Source organism: Neocloeon triangulifer, unplaced genomic scaffold, assembly GCF_031216515.1.
Source record: "Neocloeon triangulifer isolate White Clay Creek 2 clone unplaced genomic scaffold, ASM3121651v1 ptg000013l, whole genome shotgun sequence".
NCBI classification, from domain to species: Eukaryota; Metazoa; Arthropoda; class Insecta; order Ephemeroptera; family Baetidae; genus Neocloeon; species Neocloeon triangulifer.
This window is the reverse complement of record NW_026775555.1, coordinates 7,554,230-7,573,399: the sequence shown is the minus strand read 5'-3', so window position 1 is coordinate 7,573,399 and position 19,170 is coordinate 7,554,230. Positions and strand designations below refer to the sequence as shown.

The 19,170-nt window shown below is 39.1% G+C and overlaps 5 protein-coding genes across 6 annotated transcripts in view; 2 read left to right on the top strand and 3 right to left on the bottom strand.

Moving 5' to 3' along the window:
- Positions 1–4,557, bottom strand: part of LOC132198735 (26S proteasome non-ATPase regulatory subunit 1) — a 51,867-nt gene extending 47,310 nt beyond the window's left edge. Inside the window, exons 1-10 of the mRNA XM_059622931.1 lie at positions 4,409–4,557; positions 4,082–4,199; positions 3,858–4,027; positions 3,599–3,804; positions 3,197–3,409; positions 2,972–3,136; positions 2,693–2,919; positions 2,390–2,642; positions 2,141–2,329; positions 1,493–1,773 (exon numbers count right to left, since the gene is read on the bottom strand). Coding sequence (XP_059478914.1) covers positions 1,493–1,773; positions 2,141–2,329; positions 2,390–2,642; positions 2,693–2,919; positions 2,972–3,136; positions 3,197–3,409; positions 3,599–3,804; positions 3,858–4,027; positions 4,082–4,199; positions 4,409–4,427 — 1,841 coding nt within the window. The 5' untranslated portion in view covers positions 4,428–4,557. The remainder of the gene's footprint in view (positions 1–1,492; positions 1,774–2,140; positions 2,330–2,389; positions 2,643–2,692; positions 2,920–2,971; positions 3,137–3,196; positions 3,410–3,598; positions 3,805–3,857; positions 4,028–4,081; positions 4,200–4,408) is intronic.
- On the top strand, positions 4,540–5,521 carry LOC132198743 (signal peptidase complex subunit 1). The gene is made up of 4 exons (XM_059622945.1): positions 4,540–4,700; positions 4,757–4,816; positions 4,945–5,031; positions 5,249–5,521. The coding sequence occupies exons 1-4, from the start codon at positions 4,668–4,670 to the stop codon at positions 5,363–5,365; spliced, it is 297 nt and encodes a 98-aa protein (XP_059478928.1). The 5' UTR covers positions 4,540–4,667; the 3' UTR covers positions 5,366–5,521.
- LOC132198741 (ceramide synthase 6) lies at positions 5,501–8,783 on the bottom strand. Its single transcript, XM_059622944.1, has 7 exons — positions 8,384–8,783; positions 8,027–8,150; positions 7,844–7,956; positions 6,690–7,020; positions 6,516–6,634; positions 6,314–6,458; positions 5,501–6,131 (listed from the first exon to the last, which is right to left on the bottom strand). The coding sequence occupies exons 1-7, from the start codon at positions 8,560–8,562 to the stop codon at positions 6,012–6,014; spliced, it is 1,131 nt and encodes a 376-aa protein (XP_059478927.1). The 5' UTR covers positions 8,563–8,783; the 3' UTR covers positions 5,501–6,011.
- A 434-nt stretch (positions 8,784–9,217) lies between these two features.
- On the bottom strand, positions 9,218–13,085 carry LOC132198737 (uncharacterized). The gene is made up of 6 exons (XM_059622934.1): positions 12,212–13,085; positions 10,918–11,620; positions 10,258–10,818; positions 10,109–10,195; positions 9,677–9,767; positions 9,218–9,614 (listed from the first exon to the last, which is right to left on the bottom strand). Exons 1-6 carry the CDS (start codon positions 12,496–12,498, stop codon positions 9,526–9,528), a joined length of 1,818 nt encoding a protein of 605 aa, XP_059478917.1. The 5' UTR covers positions 12,499–13,085; the 3' UTR covers positions 9,218–9,525.
- Positions 13,086–13,769: 684 nt separating this feature from the next.
- LOC132198736 (histone-lysine N-methyltransferase Suv4-20) lies at positions 13,770–19,133 on the top strand. Of its 2 annotated transcripts, none has more exons than XM_059622932.1 (6): positions 13,770–13,996; positions 14,770–15,110; positions 15,171–15,336; positions 15,391–15,690; positions 16,067–16,203; positions 16,259–19,133. In XM_059622932.1, the coding sequence occupies exons 2-6, from the start codon at positions 14,935–14,937 to the stop codon at positions 17,490–17,492; spliced, it is 2,013 nt and encodes a 670-aa protein (XP_059478915.1). In that variant the 5' UTR covers positions 13,770–13,996; positions 14,770–14,934; the 3' UTR covers positions 17,493–19,133. The 2 variants fall into 2 exon arrangements, with proteins under 2 accessions (XP_059478915.1, XP_059478916.1); XM_059622933.1 differs by lacking the exon at positions 13,770–13,996 and adding an exon at positions 14,440–14,703.
- The last annotated feature ends 37 nt before the right edge of the window (positions 19,134–19,170 follow it).

Below are 19,170 nucleotides of genomic sequence, written 5' to 3'. Positions count from 1 at the left end.
CCAAAGCAAAAATGTTTAAGTAGAAGCCCCGCGTTTCCATGCTTTTAGTTTTATACATTTAGATTCGATTCAGATTTGTGTGAAGATGGTCTTATCAATATGCATTGTATTTTTTCTAAAGCCAAAACGATAAAAATTGCATTTTCACCGCTACTTTACGCAGAAATTGACTGATAACATTTTTTTTTTCATGCCTACATCCACCTGAAAAAAGTGAACTTCTAATATAAAATTTGGACATTTATCTGCAGAGCCGTTTTCCATTTAACCCAAAATTTTTCTGTAAGGAGCAAAGTTTCCCAGTCTGGACCAGCAAAATTGTTCTTATGCCATTAAAAAACTCAAATTTAAGATTTGTGACCGAAAACTTTAGGATTTGAAATTCATACTGGGAAAGCTGCGTACCAAAGACCATGCAGCTTATTTCAATTCAGTCTAAAAGCATATTTTCTCGCTTTGCAAACTGTATTTCTCAGACGGAGAAATTGATTCTGCCCATGTGGAAAATTCACTGCAAAAAAGTGACAGAATTGGAAAAACAATATCAAAGGGTATACACTCAATTTTATGGGACGCATTCTATGCCCTTTGTTGCTTTGCATCTCAAATGTCGAATTTTCGAAGCAGCCTCTTGAATTTCTCAGCTTGACCTTTCGTGCAGACGGCAAGTAATGAATTTTGCAAGAAGGAAGAAGGCCATCCTTTTATTTCCTTTTCTGGCCGTAGGAATAATTCCAACAAAAGAATTCCCTGTTTTGATCAAGAAACAAGAGAAAGCAATTATTTCGAAGCGGAATGTAACTAGTCGCGACTGTGAATTAGAAAAGTTAGAGCGGGGGTTGATTACTCTCGCAACCATTGAGATTCGTCGAGACCCAACTCGGATGGTCGCCAATAAATAAACTACTCCAATTTCTGCTCTGTTAAGCGCAGTGGCAATTAGACTTCGGAATTTACACCCCAGCAGCGCGGACAAATTAGAAGAAGAAATCGTCGACCAGGCTCTTCTTCGGGAGGGAGAGATGCGGGGTTAAAAGGCTCATCTATCAATTGAGACCGGGTCAATAAAATGTAGCCAAATTCGCGCGTCATATCTCTTGCTCGCAGAAACCCTACGAGTGTCTGTCAAAGAAATTGAAGCATCCCTTTCCGTATTGATGTCTGCGGCCATAATGAAATATCCACTGAGGGAAGAGACAAGCACTTGATAAATCAGTCTGCTTCGACTGCCGCGATTGATCATTGTTTTGTGTTCAGCGCAGCCGACGCAAAAACACGGGATGATTTCTCATTGTGGCACTTGGGCCTTTGTTGCAAAACTTTCCCCATCGCTCAGTGCTCTAAAGATGCTTGAAGTCTCAATACCGCAAATAAACTTTTCTCAAAAGCTCTCAAAAGAAAAAATAAATCTCAAGACGTCAATAGTCTAATTGGAGTTTTAGCAACTTTTCAAAAAATCAATGGCGGAAAAAGAAAAGAAAAAGTGTCCTACCTGAAGAGGAGGAAGCCCAGTCCAGTGACAGCGGCGCGACGAACGTCGTCATTGACATCGGAGACTGCAACATGCAACAGCTTTCTGATGGCCTCGTTGTGGCCTGTGCCACAGTAGGCCATGGCAATAGTGTACATCCCAGAGCGCCTCAGGATTGGGTCTTTGTCGCCAATCAGAGTGTCAATGAGGGTGTCGGCCTCCTCGAGGCGGCCATACATGGTCAGTGAAATGCCGACGGCCAAGCCTCTCAGGATTTTCTCATGCTGGGTCTCTTGGGCATACTGGGTAATGGAGTTTGACAAAAATCAGTTGTTAAAAAGACTAGGAAAATTCAAAATTGGTTATTAATTCTCTTGGCTCAGTAAATAATTAGCATAAAAGTACAAATTTTTTGGTCCAAGAATAAGTTTACTATTTATTTATAACATAATGAACAACCTGAGCCATAAAAGGTTCCACAACAGCTAAAAGAACACGTTATAAATTATTTAACAAGTTTCTTCTAAGAACAAAAATTCTTTTAGTAAGCTAGGAGAATCTTGATAGCAGAAAAACAATTTTCAGGACCTTTCAAGAAAGATGTTTAAAAAAATTCAGACCCACTTTTAAATTTTATTGTAAAGAATGAGGATTCAATAATATACTAACCCCTATCATATCTGCTATAGCATCAGAAGACTGGGAGCCCAGCATCACCATACCCATGGCAATTCCAGCAGCCTCTCCAGTGACAGCATCATCTTGGTACAGGTTGTACTTCAGCTGTTCATAGGCGTCCTGCCTGTGAGTGCCCATAGCTGCCAAGCCCAGACCAAGACAGCCACCATGACGCACCATCTGAAGAAAATAATTTTCAAGTAATAAATAATCTCAAGTTTTAAAAATAAATTTTAAAACCTCGTTCTGTGCATCCTTGAGCTGCTGAAGAAGGTAGTCGCAAATACCAACACCGTGATTGGCGTGAATGAGACCCAGAGCATACAAACCGCCTCCCTCGGAATAACCAGAAGAGGCTCCAGAGTCCTTAGGCAGATAGCTCTGCATTAGAGTCAAGGCGTCCGTCTCATGACCACGATGAACAACACCAAGAGATGCAGTGGCCGTCAGTTTGGCCCAGTTTGTGGCTCTGGCAAGCCACTCAAGGTTTTCCCTGGAGAGCAGATTTTATATTTGATTTTGGTTTGTTAATTATACCCATACCTGAGGAACTGGTCAGAAGTTGTTCCGCTGTGCATGAAGGCATTGGCGATGACAGTGGCAGTGTGGCAAATAGACACCCTGACAGCATCCTTGGTGGCCTTCAGGATGAGCATGTCGGTGTGGTTAGTTCGTATGAGGAACTGCAAGTGCAGTTCGATGGTGACCGTTCCAGAGAGGATTTTTGCCAGCTGTTCAAAGCGTGCTTGCTGTTCCCTCTGTTCCGGAGTCTAAAAGCAAAAGTTTTTCTAGCCATGTATCTTAATTTTTGGAGAAATCTACCTTCTGGGACAAATCTGCTGGCTTCTCGCCTTCTCCCTTTTCCTTCTTCTCCTCAAATGGAACTGGAGCACTTGCCTTCAAGGACTGAAGGACCTGACCCAAAAACTGCTGAGTGGCAGAGTCGTACAAATCAAATGCAATCTGATACGCCATCAGAGCATTGTCCTGCAAAATACATTATGATATTTTAGAAAAGTCCTTGAGCGTTAATTTAAAGTTTCCCACCTCGTTAGATTGCACAAGTTTTGTCAGCAGTTGGGCAACTGAAAGAGGGTCCTCTAAGTAGATGAGACACTGGACCATGTTGACATAGTCAGGGGTGGAAAGGTTACGGTACAGTTTGACCAGACTGCGCAGGACTTCATGTCGGAATTTCCTCTGGTGGATCAAGGACATTGCAACTTGGAAGGCATAGGTGAGCATCCCAGCCTTATCATCCTGCAAATTATATGTTTGTTTTAATTAAAAAAATTACTTACATTACAAATTTTTATTAAGTTACTAAAAAAAACTTTTTCATACCTTAATATGCATTATAGTGATTCTTTACTTTAATTCTAATTTTACTTCATTCGAAATAATAAAATACTTATTTGGTTAAAAAAATAAATTATATAAAGAGCTTACAGCACGAGTGATAGCATCTTCGAACACGTCCATGCTTCTGGTTTCCAAGGCAATTCCAATGGCCTGACGATACTGCCCTTCAGCGAGGCAACGGTCAAACATGTTGCGTACAATGTTGGTCAGGCGTTCATCAATGGCGCCGCCATTCAGGTCACCAGCTTCAGCCAGACGGACACGTTGAGCAGTGTATTGATCAATGCACTTGGCTAAAAATCAAATGATCAAAATAATCCATTATTCAATTAAAAAAATGTTATACCAATTATAGTGTCAACATATTCAGTGCGCGAGTTGACGTCAAAAAGATTGCCAGCTCCAAGGGCGTAAGTCAACGAGTCTTCGAAAGAGCCCAGGTGGAAATAGACCTTGCTGGCAACCAGGGCGGCCAGTTTGCGTTCTGCGAAATTCTGGTCTTCATATAGAATTTCACTGAAATATAAATAAGCTTCAGCAAAGTTTCTTAAGGAGCAAAAATTCATATACATCTTTTCGATAGCCTCAGAGATTTCCGGCCAGAACTGGTCCACAATGGTGTCCAGTTGCTTCAGGGCGTAGATCTTCAGCTCTGGCATCGGCTCCGAGAGGAGCGAGAGAATTCCAGCTATGACAAGAAAGAACTTATGTTAATTCCAATCTAATAAATTTTTGCAAAATGAATTATGAATCTGCATGTGTGGGCCAAATAACAAAAATTACAAAAAAAGATTTCAAATCATTAACAAAAAAAAAGTTCGGGCTTTCGGCCAATTTTTAATGTGTGGTTCATTGCAGCTAATTCTGAGGCTCTTCTTAGTGAATATTAGAACTTACCGGCACTCGTAATAATCATTTTTCAGGACGATTTCCAAAGTGAACAAAATTATTTTGCGTTCGGCTTGCTTGCGCTTGTTTTTGCCTGTCACGCCGCCAGCTGGGATAAACTTCAAAATTCGCAATTCGCTCGGTGAGGGCGCTGCCGCATGGGACACGCAATCGTCGCAAAACACAACGTCAAAAGCAACAAAAACAAAATCTGTCTAAAAGATTGAAAGATTGTTAAATTTAATTGAAGTTCCCACCAGCTTTTAAAATGGATTTCTTCAACTCGATTCCAACCCATATGGTAATTAATTACCGCTTAAACAGTAGTATATTTTTCTTACTGTGTAAAAATTTCAGGATTATGACGGTCAGAGCAGAGCTGAAAACCTTTCCAGACTCATCATCACTCTCTTCGGTGTAAGTGTTTTTAATTTTATAAATATACAAAAAGAAATCTCGTAAGTTACTTTTAGATTTTTTTTAATTTTCCTATAAGTTTAGATTTCTCGAATTTATTTTTTAACGATTTACATATATTTTTTCAGGCTGTTGGTTTAGTGTGGGGCTACATCATCCAACAATTTTCACAGACTGTTTACATCCTAGGAGCCGGTTTTGTGCTGGCCTGCTTGGTAATTGAATAATTAACTAATATATTAAGTTACAAAGACAATTACCACATCTAATTTCCAAACTTTGGCTTTTCCTGCAAGGTCTAACTAATAAATAAAACAAAACTAGAGCTTTCGGAGGTTCCCCCTCTGCTCAAAATTGTGGAAAAGATGCGGACAATTTTATTTTAGACAGAAGATAGACATTTATGTGGCTTACCAAATAATTTTATTTAAGGTGACTGTTCCTCCGTGGCCCATGTACAGGAGAAAACCACTGCAGTGGCAGAAACCTAGACCAGTCAGCGACGCCTCCGATGCAACCTCTCATTCCAAGTCAAAGAAAAAGAAGTAAGACATTCAAGATCACTCAATTAAAGCACAAGCATTCTTTTTATTTTTACTTTGTATTGTTTATATTCTCTGTTAAATGAATTTGAATAATCGCTTGATGTCTGAAATATTAGGTTGAAAATCATTAAAAGGCAGATTTGATCTGTACATAATAATGCGATTCCTTTATTATTTCTTGAAAGCAAACATAAACTTGGAAGGCTTTAGCTCCGACAAGTAACTAAAGATATTTTGCATTTCTTAGTAATTAGTGTATTAAGAAAATACAGCACAACAGTGTTGACTCGCAAAATGTTAAATGCCACGCATTCAGTACTGCAGGGACTTAAAAGTGATGGGAATGTGGAATACGCAAACAACCATTCACACAGCAACTTTCATCTTAAATTTTTGAATGGCCTCCACTCGGAATAAACTGGCAAAACAATACACCTCATGTTCACAACTCCTTACACACTAAATGGCCCTTAACCTAAACAAGCAAGGCACATAAATAACATAAAAGAAATGTAATTTTGGCAACAACAAATATTACTAAGTAATGTGAAGTTTATAAGTGACTGAGTCCTGTCAAATGTATTAAACATTTAAATAAGGAATTTGGATGGTAATAAGCGCGACAGCTTCGCCCTTGGTGTTTTAAAACATCAGTTAGCTTTTCCGTTTTTCTTCGGTGTACCATTCTGATTGCTGACTTTGGCAGCATCGTCCTCACTGAGAGCCGATGGGAGATCTTCACTTGATGAGCTTCTTACATCACCATCCATCTATAAGGGAATTAATTATTCATTAATTAAAAAGGGTATATCAAGTGCAATATGAATTTTTTTTAAGGTGATGAAAATTGATATTCCATAATATTTTTATGTGGTAACAATTTTGTCTTTTGCGTTATTATTATCGCAAATTTAATTATGACCAGTAATAACAAAATTACGGAAGTTATTACCTGTCCAGCCATAATAGAGTTCTGAACTATGCGCAATATGAGGTAGGTCCAACCAATATGGAGCACAAGAAGCAGTAACAGCAGCGAGTTGAAAATGTAGTATGCAGGGAACATCTCGACAATGGTGGGAGCTTCAATTGAAGTGCTGCAATGTCAAAATGTTGGTTAGAAAATGGCAGAGTTGTGCATTACGACTACTTACGCTTTAATAATCCACAGAGGGTAGACGATGATGCGAGAAATGATCCAAACACAGGTGAAGACTGCAAAAACGCAGTCGCAGGTTCTTTGGTAGTTAGCATATTTCAGAGCTTTTGCACCCTGTAAAATTATTCAATAATTCCTCCCAATCTGCATGGATAAGCAAGTAACTCACATCTAGGAAAATGTCAGCAATGTCGTGCACAACGATGACCAGAGACCCAATTCTAAAGAGGTTGCACACCCAGCTGAAGCTCATCAGCATGAGAGTGGCAATGTGGTGCACAAACATCTGCCAGAAATCTTTACGTTTGATGTCAAAGAACTGGGAAATGGTCAGTGACCAATAGAAGGCCATGTTCATCATGTAGTACCACCACACGTCTCTGGTCAGGTTTTGGTGTGGGTAATTGTACCAGCAGTGGTTGATGTCTTTGAACCAAACCTTGTCCTTCAAAATGTAGAAGCCATAGCTGAAGGAGATGGCGTAGTACAAGCACCGCCAGCTGAAATGTTCACAATAAATTTTTTGTGAATATACTAAATGGAAAGTTCAAAATTTAATCTATACTAATTTCTCTAACAGAAACAATTTTTGTAATAATAAAAAATTTTGCTACCCACAACTAGCCTGTTTTTTGCTGCTTATAAATGCAATTTTAAATAATTCAGGAGCTTTGCATAAATCACGCTCCCATTAAAAAAAATCTTATAATAATCTGCACTGGTTTCTATAATTTTGATACAATTATTGGTTGTTGCCTTTCCACGCTTATAGTTAATAAATTAAGTTCAAAAACATTTACACGAATGAGACTAGTGTAAAGTTTGAAAAAAAAAAATGGATACCGCACCATAGGTTAACAACACTTAATCTTCCATTTTCCTTTAACTACTGAATTTACCTTCTTCCTTTTTAAACCTCCAGAGAAATTTTATTTATTTTTCAGTCAATCTTTTTTGTAACAAGTAGAAAAAAAATATGGTCACATGATGAAATAATTAACAATTTAATCCCATACAGCTGTGTAGTGACGCTGTGTTTGGTTTTGCACCTGATCCCTGATTATCAAATAATGCTATTAGTTGACTAATGGTTGGATGCGTCACTTAATAAAATAGTTAGTGATTTAATTTTTAATGTTGAAGAAAATCAGATCTTGACGACAAAAGAAATGCGTCAAAGGCAAGAGAGTCCTTTCATTAGTCACCAGCAATCTTATCTATTGGTTATACCTTCAATGCATTTTTTGTTTGTAATGTGTACACTGTACTTGAGATAGTTTCCTTATCTACATCAATGAGCAATCCACAAATGCTTTCGCTCACCTAGACTCACAAAACTTGACAAGCGTTGTGGGTCTGTCCTGGGCCTTTCGTAGTCGCAGCCATCTCTCAATTTGCCTCTCAGAGATGTCTAGTTGCTTGGACAGGCCTTGAATCTATAAATATATGTTCCAGCAATTAATTTATATTCATATCACGCATCATTGGAGAAATCCGCATACTGACCATCTTGTGCATGTTGGGCCCCTTCATTTTTATGTAGGCCTTCTCGAGGACTGCATTTGGTGGTGCTCTTTTGGTCTTTGTACTTTTCAGACCCAAAGCAACCCCAAGGGGCGCAAAAATGTACCTGTGAAAACAACATGCGATCAATCTCACGGAATTGATAAAAATCAACAAAATTAATTGGTTGCATGGGGGAACCGACGCATTAGAGTGAATCACGAGGGGTAAAGCGACTGTCAATTTCCGGCTAAAAAGTTGTTGCTCCTCGACTTGTCAAAACCCCGACTGGGTGTGTCACGTGACATTGCGTGACAGGGCGAGGTACCAACACCGGCTTCCTGTTCAAAAAATTCATACCTTTCACAGACAAATCTGATGACGAGGACGAGCAAGGCCATAGGGATGGGGTAGATGAGGTCGGTGGGAATGGTGTGTTGAACCTCATCGTTTTTGGAGACGTCGGCCCAGGTCGCGTTAGGCGGCAGCCACACGTGCTTACTCCAGAAACGGTCGGAAACAGCGCGCAGAAAATCCATTTCGATAAGGGTTGGTTTACAAACGTCCGATTGAACAAGCGGCTATCGGTATTCTACGCGAATTTCTTGGATTTCAAACTGCAGTATACTAAAGTTCACAACAGAACTTTGAGCGGCGGGCTATCAGCTTGACGGTCATCCGAAAATTGAAAACATTTAAACTGCAGAATTCTGAACACTTCGGAATTCGAACGCCATAGTTGTCGATTGGGTGGAGCCTGTGGTGGACTGGCGGGACCCTTTTGCATGTGTACCAACAATAAAAAACTAATTATTGTTGCTTCTTTATTTCAAATTACACGTTAACATTCAATTTACATAAAAATTGATTCAAAATGACCATTTTTTAAATTCTGGATATTTTTCTCTCGATATGATACTAAATTATCAAATCATTTATTTTTTTTAAATTTAATCCACATTTTCCTTTGTTATGTTAGCATTAAGTTTAGTAGGTAATTTTTAATTTTGCGGCAAAAACAGAAAAAATTAATATTATTATTTTTTTTTTAAATTTTATAAAGGACAATGGTTTTCCACAAATTATGACATGAACAACATGCAAAAATATTTAATTAGAGAAAGGGATTTTGTCTTGATAATTCTTACAATTAGTATTACAGAAACGCTGTTTCGTTAATAAAAAAATCTCATATTTTGTTGAATGAAAAATACTCTTTATATTAAGCTACATACTTTAATATTAGTATAAAAAGAGATACAGCAATACAAAAGATGAAAGTTATACGAATCTTACAGATCATATGAGAAGTGTACAGTTAAAATATCAAAAACTAGAAAATAAATAGCCTTCTCCTTTAATTTTGTGTATCAATCCCCTTAATTTTGGTGCAGTTTATAGAGCAATTGGATTGACAATGTAAATACTTTGTTATTCAAGTTTAATCAACAGGATTAACAGCAAAGAATGCATTTGAGAAAGGGGTGGTTTCATTCCATGGTTCACATGTCATTAGTGTGGAATGCATCTTGCGAGACCATAATCGAAACCTCATGACGGCCATCCTGAGTCTCTGGTATGTTCACACGTCCTGCAGTTCAAAAATTGTTTAAATTACTTGTAAAATTAAAAAGTAATAAATAAAATTCCTACCAGTATGCTTCAGTACAACAGAGCCAGGAGAAGGAAGAAGCTTCTTGATTTTGTTTGGCAGGGCTTTCTGAGACACTTCTTTGTGCTCCACCTGAAACATACCACATCGTTTTTATTAGTTCTTTATAGCTCAAGTTGAATACAATACTTTACGAAATGATACAAAACTTTTTAATAGAATAAACTTTATTTCTAAATTATTCTCCAAAATTTGGATTTGCTAGAACTTATTTTTGTAAGAGATAATTTTAAATTAGAATCAAGGTCCGCTCGTCAGAAAATTTCGATTGTTGTCGAGCTCTCTGATTGGGTACAACGTTTCTTGTACCCAATCAGAGAGCTCAAACAACAATCAAATCATTTTTCATTGTTGCTGATGCGCGGACCTTGATTAGAATAGACTGTAAATCACTTAAAACCTATAATACTAACCACTTTGATCGATGAAGAGGAATCATAGTTCACAAAAGGCAGAGCAGAATTGGGGTTCAAATTTTCCAGCTCGGCTTTAGCAGGAGTCTAAAAGTACAAATTTTAAGTGAACTCAGGTTTATATTTTGTTTCCTATTTCCCATGCATACCAGTTTGTTGGGAGTTCCACCATTAAAAAGTTTTCCGACAACCCTTGGGCTGCTCGTAGGCTTAGCGTTGGCAATCATGGGAGCAACCACAGGTCCGTGAATGTATTGGCCGACTGGGCTGGTGATGTTCTGGAAAGCTCGAACCGGTTTGGGCAGCCGTGAAGACAAAGGCTGCTGCAGTTTGTATGGCATGAAGTTGGCAGGCAGCTTAGGTTTGGTGTCAGAGCCAGGTTTGAGCTTGAAGTCGGCAGACCTAGCCTCGTTGCTTTTGGGCACCCGGAAAGGAGTGCTGACGTGCACTTTGCGGGCAGGGTCGACCTTTGAGTTGGATCCAGCACTGTTACACCTGTCAGTTGTGGGGGCCTTTGCGGCTTGAGGAGTTTTAAATGCATTTGGGGTGGGGAAAAATTTCTTAGCAGGCTTTGGCTGCACTGAGAGCACAGGACTTCGAGGAATGGCATACTCCTCCAGCATCTCCTGAATAGGCAACTTTGGCTGACGAGGAGCAAAGAAACTTGAATTTTCTCCAGACATGTCTTCTGCTTCCTTCTGGATTTCAACCTTTAACATTTAAAAAATAATTTTAATAACTACCTTAATGAAAGGCAAGTGTTACAAAAGAGTTTATATTTTAATTTTAATCAATCAATCAATACTCACCACATCGTCTTGCTCCTTCTGTTTTTGAAAGTAATCAACGTCCATGCTCAATAACTTTTCCATTTCTTCAATAGTATCATTCAAAAGCTCAGCAGTGTCATTCTTGTCGTCGGTAGTGGTATCCAATACCTCAGTCTCATTACTCAAGAGAGAAACGTCCGAAATTCTCTTCTTAGCACTCCTATCCAAGTCCAGATGGTCTTTCCTTTCAGATTCAGCATCGTGCCACAGGGCAATGGTGCTGTGCTCCAGAGGTTCCTTGGCCATCTCAGCATCTTCGTACTGACTGGTCTCGCCATCAGCTGGAGAAATGGGACTGTAGATGGGTCTAACCAGTTCAGCAACCTTAGCAGGAGTGACTGGCTCCTCTTTTATGTCCAGCTTCTTGGCCAGGTCTGATATGAAGGCCAAAGTATACAAACCATCGCTCGTTCCAGTAGCTTCTTTAGTTTCAACGGGAGCTGCAGGTCCCGTGATGCCACTCTCGAAGCTAAGGTTTAGTCCTGACAGATTGCATCCTGAGAAGTGAGACTCCTCCAGGCTGAACTCTTGCACTACCAACTCTCGCTCTGGCTGGGCTTTTTCTGGACTCGGTGGCGGTGCTGATGTCTCAGCTTCAGTCTCATCTGACAAAAGCTCAGTGTTGGAAGTGGCTCCTTGTTCTTCTAAGGCCTCAAGAAAAGTTTTTGGAGCAACGCTTTCTCTGAAATAATAAAAAAATTATTAGTGTTGTCGCACAATTTTGTTTGTAAAATTAAATTTGAAAATCATTCTTCCTAAAGGAACGGTCATAATTTGATTGCTGTTTGAGCCCTGATTCTGATAGTCGAGCGAAATATGGATATGAGTGCGAGGAAAATTGTACTCAAACAAAAGGTCGGCAACAATGAAATTTGCTCAATAATTGTTGTGATGCGCAAACCTTACTACTAAAAAAAAAAAATTCTGGGATTTAAATATTATTTGATTTATTTTAAGATGTTCAAAAATTCTCCTGGAAATTTTATAATAAATTCCAATTGCATTAAATGATAGCAACCAATAATTATCTCCACTAGAGCTTGCCGAAGCTTTTCGCATTAAAGTTTTGCCAACATACTTATGTGTTATTTACCGTTATTTACATTCAAATCAAAACTTAATCTTGCGATTTTGCTGACTGGAAAGCCTAAATTACAATGAAATGTTTAATTCCTGACATTTCTGTCAGAAAGGCGAAGATTTTAATGATATAAAATCTGCTGTCTGGCAATTATGAAACAAAATGTCGTTAACAGGACGTCTCCGATCTCACCTTTCTCGCATGGTCCTCATTAGAACCGACGCTTTTCGCAGTTCTTTGATGGTGATGGGTCCGAAGCAGACGTCATCATCGCTGTCCTCGTACTCGGCATTCATTTTAGACAAATTCTTGTTAAAATACGGTGTGGTCGGTTTGCTGTTCTTGTCGTCGGCGAGTCCGTTGATCTTCAAGGGCGGGAAGTAACGCACAATGGGGTCCACACCAAGAAGACGGGGACTCTCGCACAACTCGTCCAACTGAGGCAGCAGTGCGTGGCTCTTGTTGCAGGACTTGGACATAATCGTCACTCGTCAGGGTCGGCTAGCATTCCTAAACAAACCTTAAAACGAATCTGCCGAAAACCTATTCCTTTTCGTCGTTCTTGCAAGTCGTTGGTCAACAGTCTTTTGTCTTTTCCCTCGGAAGAGGTGCCAACCTAAAAAAAAAATAATAAAATCTGCAACAATGAAATAAATGAAATAATCAAGAGGATTTTGCAACTTTTATTTAATCTCTGTCTCCGGTTATGTTGTATATATTTATAATGTTGCGTGCATATTTTGTTTTGACGAAAATGAAGTTGATTTACTTATTAATCATCCAAAAATTGAAAAATTATCCAAATTTTTCACAACTTGATTATGCAGCGCCATAGCGGCGACTTGGCGTACCTAATCAACAACCACGCAGGGCTGAAATTAATGTGACAATACATATAGGTTGTATGTTTGTATTGTATGCAATGCACAGGAGCATGCAAGGAGCATTAAGCATTAAGTCGAAGTACGAAGTAAGATTAGATTAATTATAAATTTGCATCATGTCTATGTAATCTGATGTGATCAACAGATTTCAGAAATAAAAATACTCTTTTTAATAAATTTTTGGCGATATCTTTCCTCTTTAATAGGTATTCTAAAATTATGAGTTAATTTTTTTCTGAATCCTATGTAATGTGTATCAATAATAAAATTATAAATTTAATGGTTAAGTTTTGAATATTTTTCATGATTTTTAACTTTTGATCAAATTTAAATAAATTGCAAGTAAACAAAAAATTGTTTCATTTTAAAAATTTACATCATCAAAGACTTATAACATAAAATTTGTTCTCGTTTAAAATTTACGGGCAAAAACGTTTATCAGTTTATGAACGTATTCGTGAATAAAATTTTCCAATAAATTTTCATGAAAACCAAGAAAGTACAATATGAATATTTTTAGAACTGGTGGGATAAGAAACATATTAGCGTATTTATATACGCAATAATTATAAGATGAAGAAGTGTTATCGTGTGCAGTGCATGTAAATTAAGATCCGCCGCGCCTTTGAACTGCGTTTCAGAAATACATGATATCTGTCATCTCTCTTGAATTTTACGGAATTTTAACTTAAAATGGATCTTTTCTTCTGTGCAATGAGAATAGGGAATAGGAGATGTTGCCGGGGACTGCAGCACTTGCAGCAGGAGTCGCTGCGAGATCGAGGGAGATGCTTTTTCCGAAGGCGCTGCGCTTGCTTCGCTTACCAACCCTCCTCCTCCTCTGGAGCTAGCGTCTAGGCTGAGAATATAGTTCCCTCCGCGAACGCAAAATAGTTTTACAAGTAATGCGCAAATTGCAAATTTTAGCATTTTTTCTCAAAATAACTCCTTGTTCACATGCTCTAAATCGTCTTTCTGTTCGACTTTTGGATTATTTCAGGCAAATACTGCCTGAAATTAGGCAAAAGTTTTGTACACCAGCTGATATACCGTTAGCTCGTGTTCTGCAGGATCGCCATGATTGACTGTCTAGGTGCGTCTAAAAACTTTTCAAATTTGTCTTATTTTCCAATTCCGATGACCACATATTTTATTTTTGAATGTGTTTTCCGCTGCATCAGTTATCGCCGGTTAAATTTTCAATCGCTATGGACGCGCAAGGTCGGTCCCGCCGCAGTTTTTCGGCCACGAACGGGTTCGTTTTGCTTCAAACGCACTGGCTCAGCCATTGAACTCTTGAGGCACTTTTCGTTGTCCTTGACATTTTCGTGGAACCCTTAATTTACAATTTCGGGCATTTCATGACTGAAGTTGCCCAAGTTCACTTATTTTGCGGTCATTCCGAGTCGTGATAAGGGTTATCGGGTTTATTCTGAGCATTTAAATGCATGTGAACGGCAGGTGTACATAAGAATGGGGAGTGTCGAGTGTATGTATGTGATTGTTGCGGCCATAACATAATATCACGAAGCCGTCGCTTTTCGATTGCTCCTTATTTTACGCTGTGACCCCGAAGTCCCAAAATGCGACCTTAACTTCATTCTCCATTAAACCCAGATTGAAAATATTTTATTAAATGAAATTCCAACGACGCAAAAGCAAAATTTTCAAAGGATAAAACTTTGTCGTGATGTTCCGTGTCTAGCACGAAAATGGCAACCCTGTCTGACTGACGTCGATAAACAACAATGAGTTTTGTTTTTCGGGCTGTTTTCTTTCCGTGTTTTCAAAATATAGAAAGTTTGAACTTGTTGTTGATTCTCGACTGAAATTTGTATATTGATATTTTTGCTGTTTGCTTTTCAGACGCCTGGGATTGAGGAGTGAATGTCTGTGGAGGACTGCAGCCAGCAATTCCATGTCGTGGAAAATTGTGGGGCAACCTACAGGAAGTTGAAACTTTGCTTTGTTGTCGTCACACACAACCACTGCGGATAATCGGACAAACGCTATCAAAAAAACTGAAATACGATGACCATGGTGTGCACAGCTAGTAGGATGCTGGTGGACACAGTGCCCAAGAACAACTCCAGCAAACCGCCAGCTGTGGCCATGTCACCGAAGGAGCTGTCAGACAACGATGACATAGCCACTGCAATCATCGTCGACCCCTACTTGGGGTTTGTCACTCACAAAATGAACATTAGGTGCGTGGCCTTGGGAGGATGATTGTTATTCATTACATATTAATTAAATTTTTCATGTAGATATCGACCCGTGAAAACAAACAAGGACGAGTTCAAAAGAATTGTGCAGGATTTTATAAAGAATCAGAACTATGAAAGAGCCTTCAAGCGACTGGCTTCAGTCGAGGGTATCATGGGCGCTTACATGTCCAAAAACAAGCTTAACCAGCACACCCTCAAGGAACACGTAATTCAGTTTTAAAATAATAAATTTTCCTTTACCCATTTTACCTTTTTTTAGATTTACCGCTATTTAAGAGTATTTGACAAGAATTCGGGCTTTTCAATAGAGTCCTGTTTTCGCTACTCTCAGGAAGGTCAGAAGGGGGCTAAAATATGTGCCACTAAAAAGTGGAACAAAAACGAGAAGATCTCCATGTTGGTCGGCTGCATAGCTGAGCTGACTGAAGCCGAAGAGGAAATTTTGCTCCATCCTGGAAAAAATGACTTCTCTGTTATGTACAGCTGTCGAAAGAACTGTGCCCAGCTTTGGCTTGGCCCAGCAGCTTACATCAATCATGACTGCCGAGCCAACTGCAAAGTAATTTTAATAAAAAAACCATTTGATACCTTTCTTTTAAAACCAAATGAAAACAATGAAAAATACTTGCAATTATATTGTTTACAAACTTGGGATTTGAAATTTATCTAGATCTTAATTGATAATTTTTTATATCTTTTCTAACTCTTTGACCCCGAAACTGAATGCCACATACTGTCGGAAGTCAGAACAACAATTTTTTTATTCAAATACACTCAATATTTAATCATCACTTCGCTTTTAACATTGCAAAAAGCGATAAGAATACCTTAGTTTCACAAGCAAGTACCTTCCGAGCAATCCATAAAAATTTAATAATTTCTTTCTTCAATCTTATTAATCTCTTTATAAATTTTAAATTATGCAATCCTTTCAGTTTGTTGCTACTGGACGAGACACAGCCTGCGTAAAAGTTCTTCGAGATATTGACGTTGGTGAGGAGATAACGTGTTTCTACGGAGAGGACTTCTTTGGCGACGGAAACTGTTACTGCGAGTGTGAAACTTGTGAAAGGTAATTTTTTATTTTTTAATGAATCTGAAGTTACCAAGTTGATCTTGAATTTCAGGAGAGGAACAGGAGCATTTGCAAAAAGTGACAAGAACACAGAGACGAACGGCAGGTATCGGTTACGAGAGACAGACAATAGATTAAGCCGTACAAAAACCGTTGACAACAAGCCCAAAGAAGAGGAGAGTGAAAACCCTTTGAAATCTCGGTTGAGTGTCACAGAGCTGCGGCAGAAAGGGCTGACCAAGTATGACGCAGAGATGCTTTTGGCACAGGGCTGCACGTTCACGGACTTTGAGTACGATGCGAGCAGTGCCAAACAGCAGCCTAAGGAGCTGCGCAAGAGATCCAGAAATTCCAATCGTGGCAAGCAGGGGGACCGGCTTCGTGCGTCCGAGGACTCGCAGAGTACTGGCAGCAGCGACCAAGACTCTGTCTCCACGGGCGCAGATTCTGTAGCCGAGATGCCACTGAAGGAGGGGATCACGCTGCGCAACCACAAAAAACTCACAGGGCCGCAACAGCAGCAACTTCAAGAGCTTCGCGACGACGAAATCCAGCGACGCTCAACCCGACTCCGTTCCGAGGAGGCCGAGTATGCAAGAAAGTTTGCCGAACTCGACATTTGCTCCGGCCGGGCGCCAAGCAACGGCGTTAGAAGGCAGCCGAGCAGAGCCGTGGCCAAAAATTCCAGATACTGCTCTGCGCCAAGTGAGGTGGTCATCAGAGAAGAGGTGCCTGAAGAACTGTTTCCCTTGGATGAGCCAAAGTGGGAGGATGACGAAGAGGAGGAGGAGGAGGAGGAAGAAGAGAAGTGGGTGCCAGTAGAAGTAGAGGAACCTGAGGTGAGGTGTGTCACTCCGCCCCATCGCGCGGTCAAATTGACCCTGAAACTGAAGAGAAGTCCCATGATTGATGAAATCATTGAAAGTGGTCTCCCCTTTAACACTGGCTCCTCGCACATGCAGGCCGAGTACGAAGTTCTGAAAGTGGAAGGAGTGAATATGGACCCGATCGACTCGCCAAGTTCCCCTGGAAGTAGTTGTAGCAGCAGCAGTTCCGGTGCCAGTTTCGACTCTCACCACAGGAAGAAGCACAAAGTCAAACGGGCAAGCAGAAAAATGCGCCGGGACATTGCGGCCGAGCTAAACCAAGCGTGGGAAACTTTGCCCAGACTGTCGCCACCCCTCACGCGGCCCCCCATGAAAAGGCTGAGACTGATTCTGGGAAATGAGACTTGCACCATCGATATTCCTCCACCTGCACTGCCGCCTCCTCTTTCTCCCCCTTAACTATCGCTCTCTTCTAGGTTTTTAAATTTCCTAATTAACTTGAAAAAATCCTATTTATAAACCCTCTGAAAGTGTCAATTTTTAGGACATCCTTTTTAATGAAAAATTGAAAACAGCTTTTTACTTAATTCATTTCTTAAATCAATCTTCCTATAAGAATATGACCCCAAGCTTTTAATTTTTCAATTGAAACTCATCACGTCTTTGATCCTACTTATCCAACAACAAATAAATCAAGCTGCGTTTTGTATTATTGAATCAAGGAATGCGCCATTGAATATATCTCAGTTCCTAGTCCAACGTCTCTACAAGCCTCTTTCTATCTTTCTGTTAATTGGAACTTCTTTCCAAGCTACCGAACTGCCCCCGAGCCCCTTTTGTAACCAGCAAGTATCTGTCTGAGCATAACAAGTGAAAAAAGTCCATCCATGGATGCTTTTTAAGACAGGTTATGAAATACAATAGGCTAATTTTTTATTAAAATATTTGTTACATAAGTGATACTCTTGATATCTTGTGATACAGTACGTAATGAGAGAAGAAAAAAATGAGAAAATGCGTGCAATTTTTATAGCGTTGCAGCATCAACAGCAGGTACTTTTAATTTTTCTGATCTGTTCAACTTGTGCGTGTCCATCCAGTTGAGGCATCGTGCGCTCGAACTCAACTGTGCGCGCATGTAGAGTTCATATACATGTGTATAATTGTGAATAACTTAGTTCATTAACTACCGCAGCTTTTATTATTAAGGCTGCTGCTGATCAGAGAATAGTTTTTGCACCGAAATTTTTCATGAGAAATGTATTTTAGCCGTAGTTGTTTTGTGTGAATGGAATATCTTTGCGCTACTTAGACGCGCACGAGGATAATTATTATTTCTGATTTAAAAATAGTAATTCCAAGTTGTTGTTATCACATAATTTATTATTAATTGCGAGTAAATGGAATTCAGGGAATCTACCGGACAAAATTTGCACACACGATTTTAATCTTATCCTACCTGTCAACATTGCTCGTGACGCTTTGATTCGTTTTTTGCAATAAAAACCACTAGCATCTCTCTATACATTCGTGATACAGTTTGCCATAATCACACTGGTTCGTACGATCACCTAGAATAAAAGAAAAATAAAAGGAATCCCCTTTCAAATTTATTTATTGTACATGTAAACTTGATTAGCAAATTAAGGTGATTGAAGACTGGCTACAGATATGTAAAATCTAACGGTATTTTGCAAAAAATGAAAGTATGTAAAAAAAAAATATTACTAGCTTCGAATTGGCCATAGTTTTTCACTATTGATTTGGCAAATTTGATTTCCCTTCCATTCTTCATGCACCTAATTATGTTGATGTGTCCACATTTGTTCAGAATTAAAATCAGTAAACAATGATTGAGCCCTAGCGCTTGATTTCAATTTAATTCCAGCTAATTTTAGTCTGCATTTTTTTTATGTAATTCAATGTTATGATCAATCACATTCTTGCTCGTAGGATGGTACTTGAAATAATAGTTTCAGATACGATACGATCGCCCTGATTTGTATTTTGTTTGCCACTGTGTTCATAATTAATTTAACTGTCCGCACTCACATTGATTCTGTGGCTGTTGAAAATAAAAACTTCTTTAAATTAGCTCAATTATTATTTTTCCTTTAATATGTCTTTTCCTACGTCT

Coding starts and splice junctions, on each gene's coding strand:
- LOC132198743 (XM_059622945.1), top strand. CDS start 4,668: ATGGATTTCTTCAACTCGATTCCAACCCATATG. Junction 4,701..4,756: donor ACTCGATTCCAACCCATATG/GTAATTAATTAC, acceptor TAAAAATTTCAG/GATTATGACGGTCAGAGCAG. Junction 4,817..4,944: donor TCATCATCACTCTCTTCGGT/GTAAGTGTTTTT, acceptor ATATTTTTTCAG/GCTGTTGGTTTAGTGTGGGG.
- LOC132198741 (XM_059622944.1), bottom strand. CDS start 8,562: ATGGATTTTCTGCGCGCTGTTTCCGACCGTTTCTGGAGTAAGCACGTG. Junction 7,957..8,026: donor GGCCCAACATGCACAAGATG/GTCAGTATGCGG, acceptor ATATATTTATAG/ATTCAAGGCCTGTCCAAGCA. Junction 6,459..6,515: donor CCTCTGTGGATTATTAAAGC/GTAAGTAGTCGT, acceptor TTGACATTGCAG/CACTTCAATTGAAGCTCCCA.
- LOC132198737 (XM_059622934.1), bottom strand. CDS start 12,498: ATGTCCAAGTCCTGCAACAAGAGCCACGCACTGCTGCCTCAGTTGGAC. Junction 10,196..10,257: donor GTGGAACTCCCAACAAACTG/GTATGCATGGGA, acceptor TTGTACTTTTAG/ACTCCTGCTAAAGCCGAGCT. Junction 9,768..10,108: donor CCTCTTCATCGATCAAAGTG/GTTAGTATTATA, acceptor GGTATGTTTCAG/GTGGAGCACAAAGAAGTGTC.
- LOC132198736 (XM_059622932.1), top strand. CDS start 14,935: ATGACCATGGTGTGCACAGCTAGTAGGATGCTGGTGGACACAGTGCCC. Junction 15,337..15,390: donor AGCACACCCTCAAGGAACAC/GTAATTCAGTTT, acceptor ACCTTTTTTTAG/ATTTACCGCTATTTAAGAGT. Junction 15,691..16,066: donor ACTGCCGAGCCAACTGCAAA/GTAATTTTAATA, acceptor CAATCCTTTCAG/TTTGTTGCTACTGGACGAGA.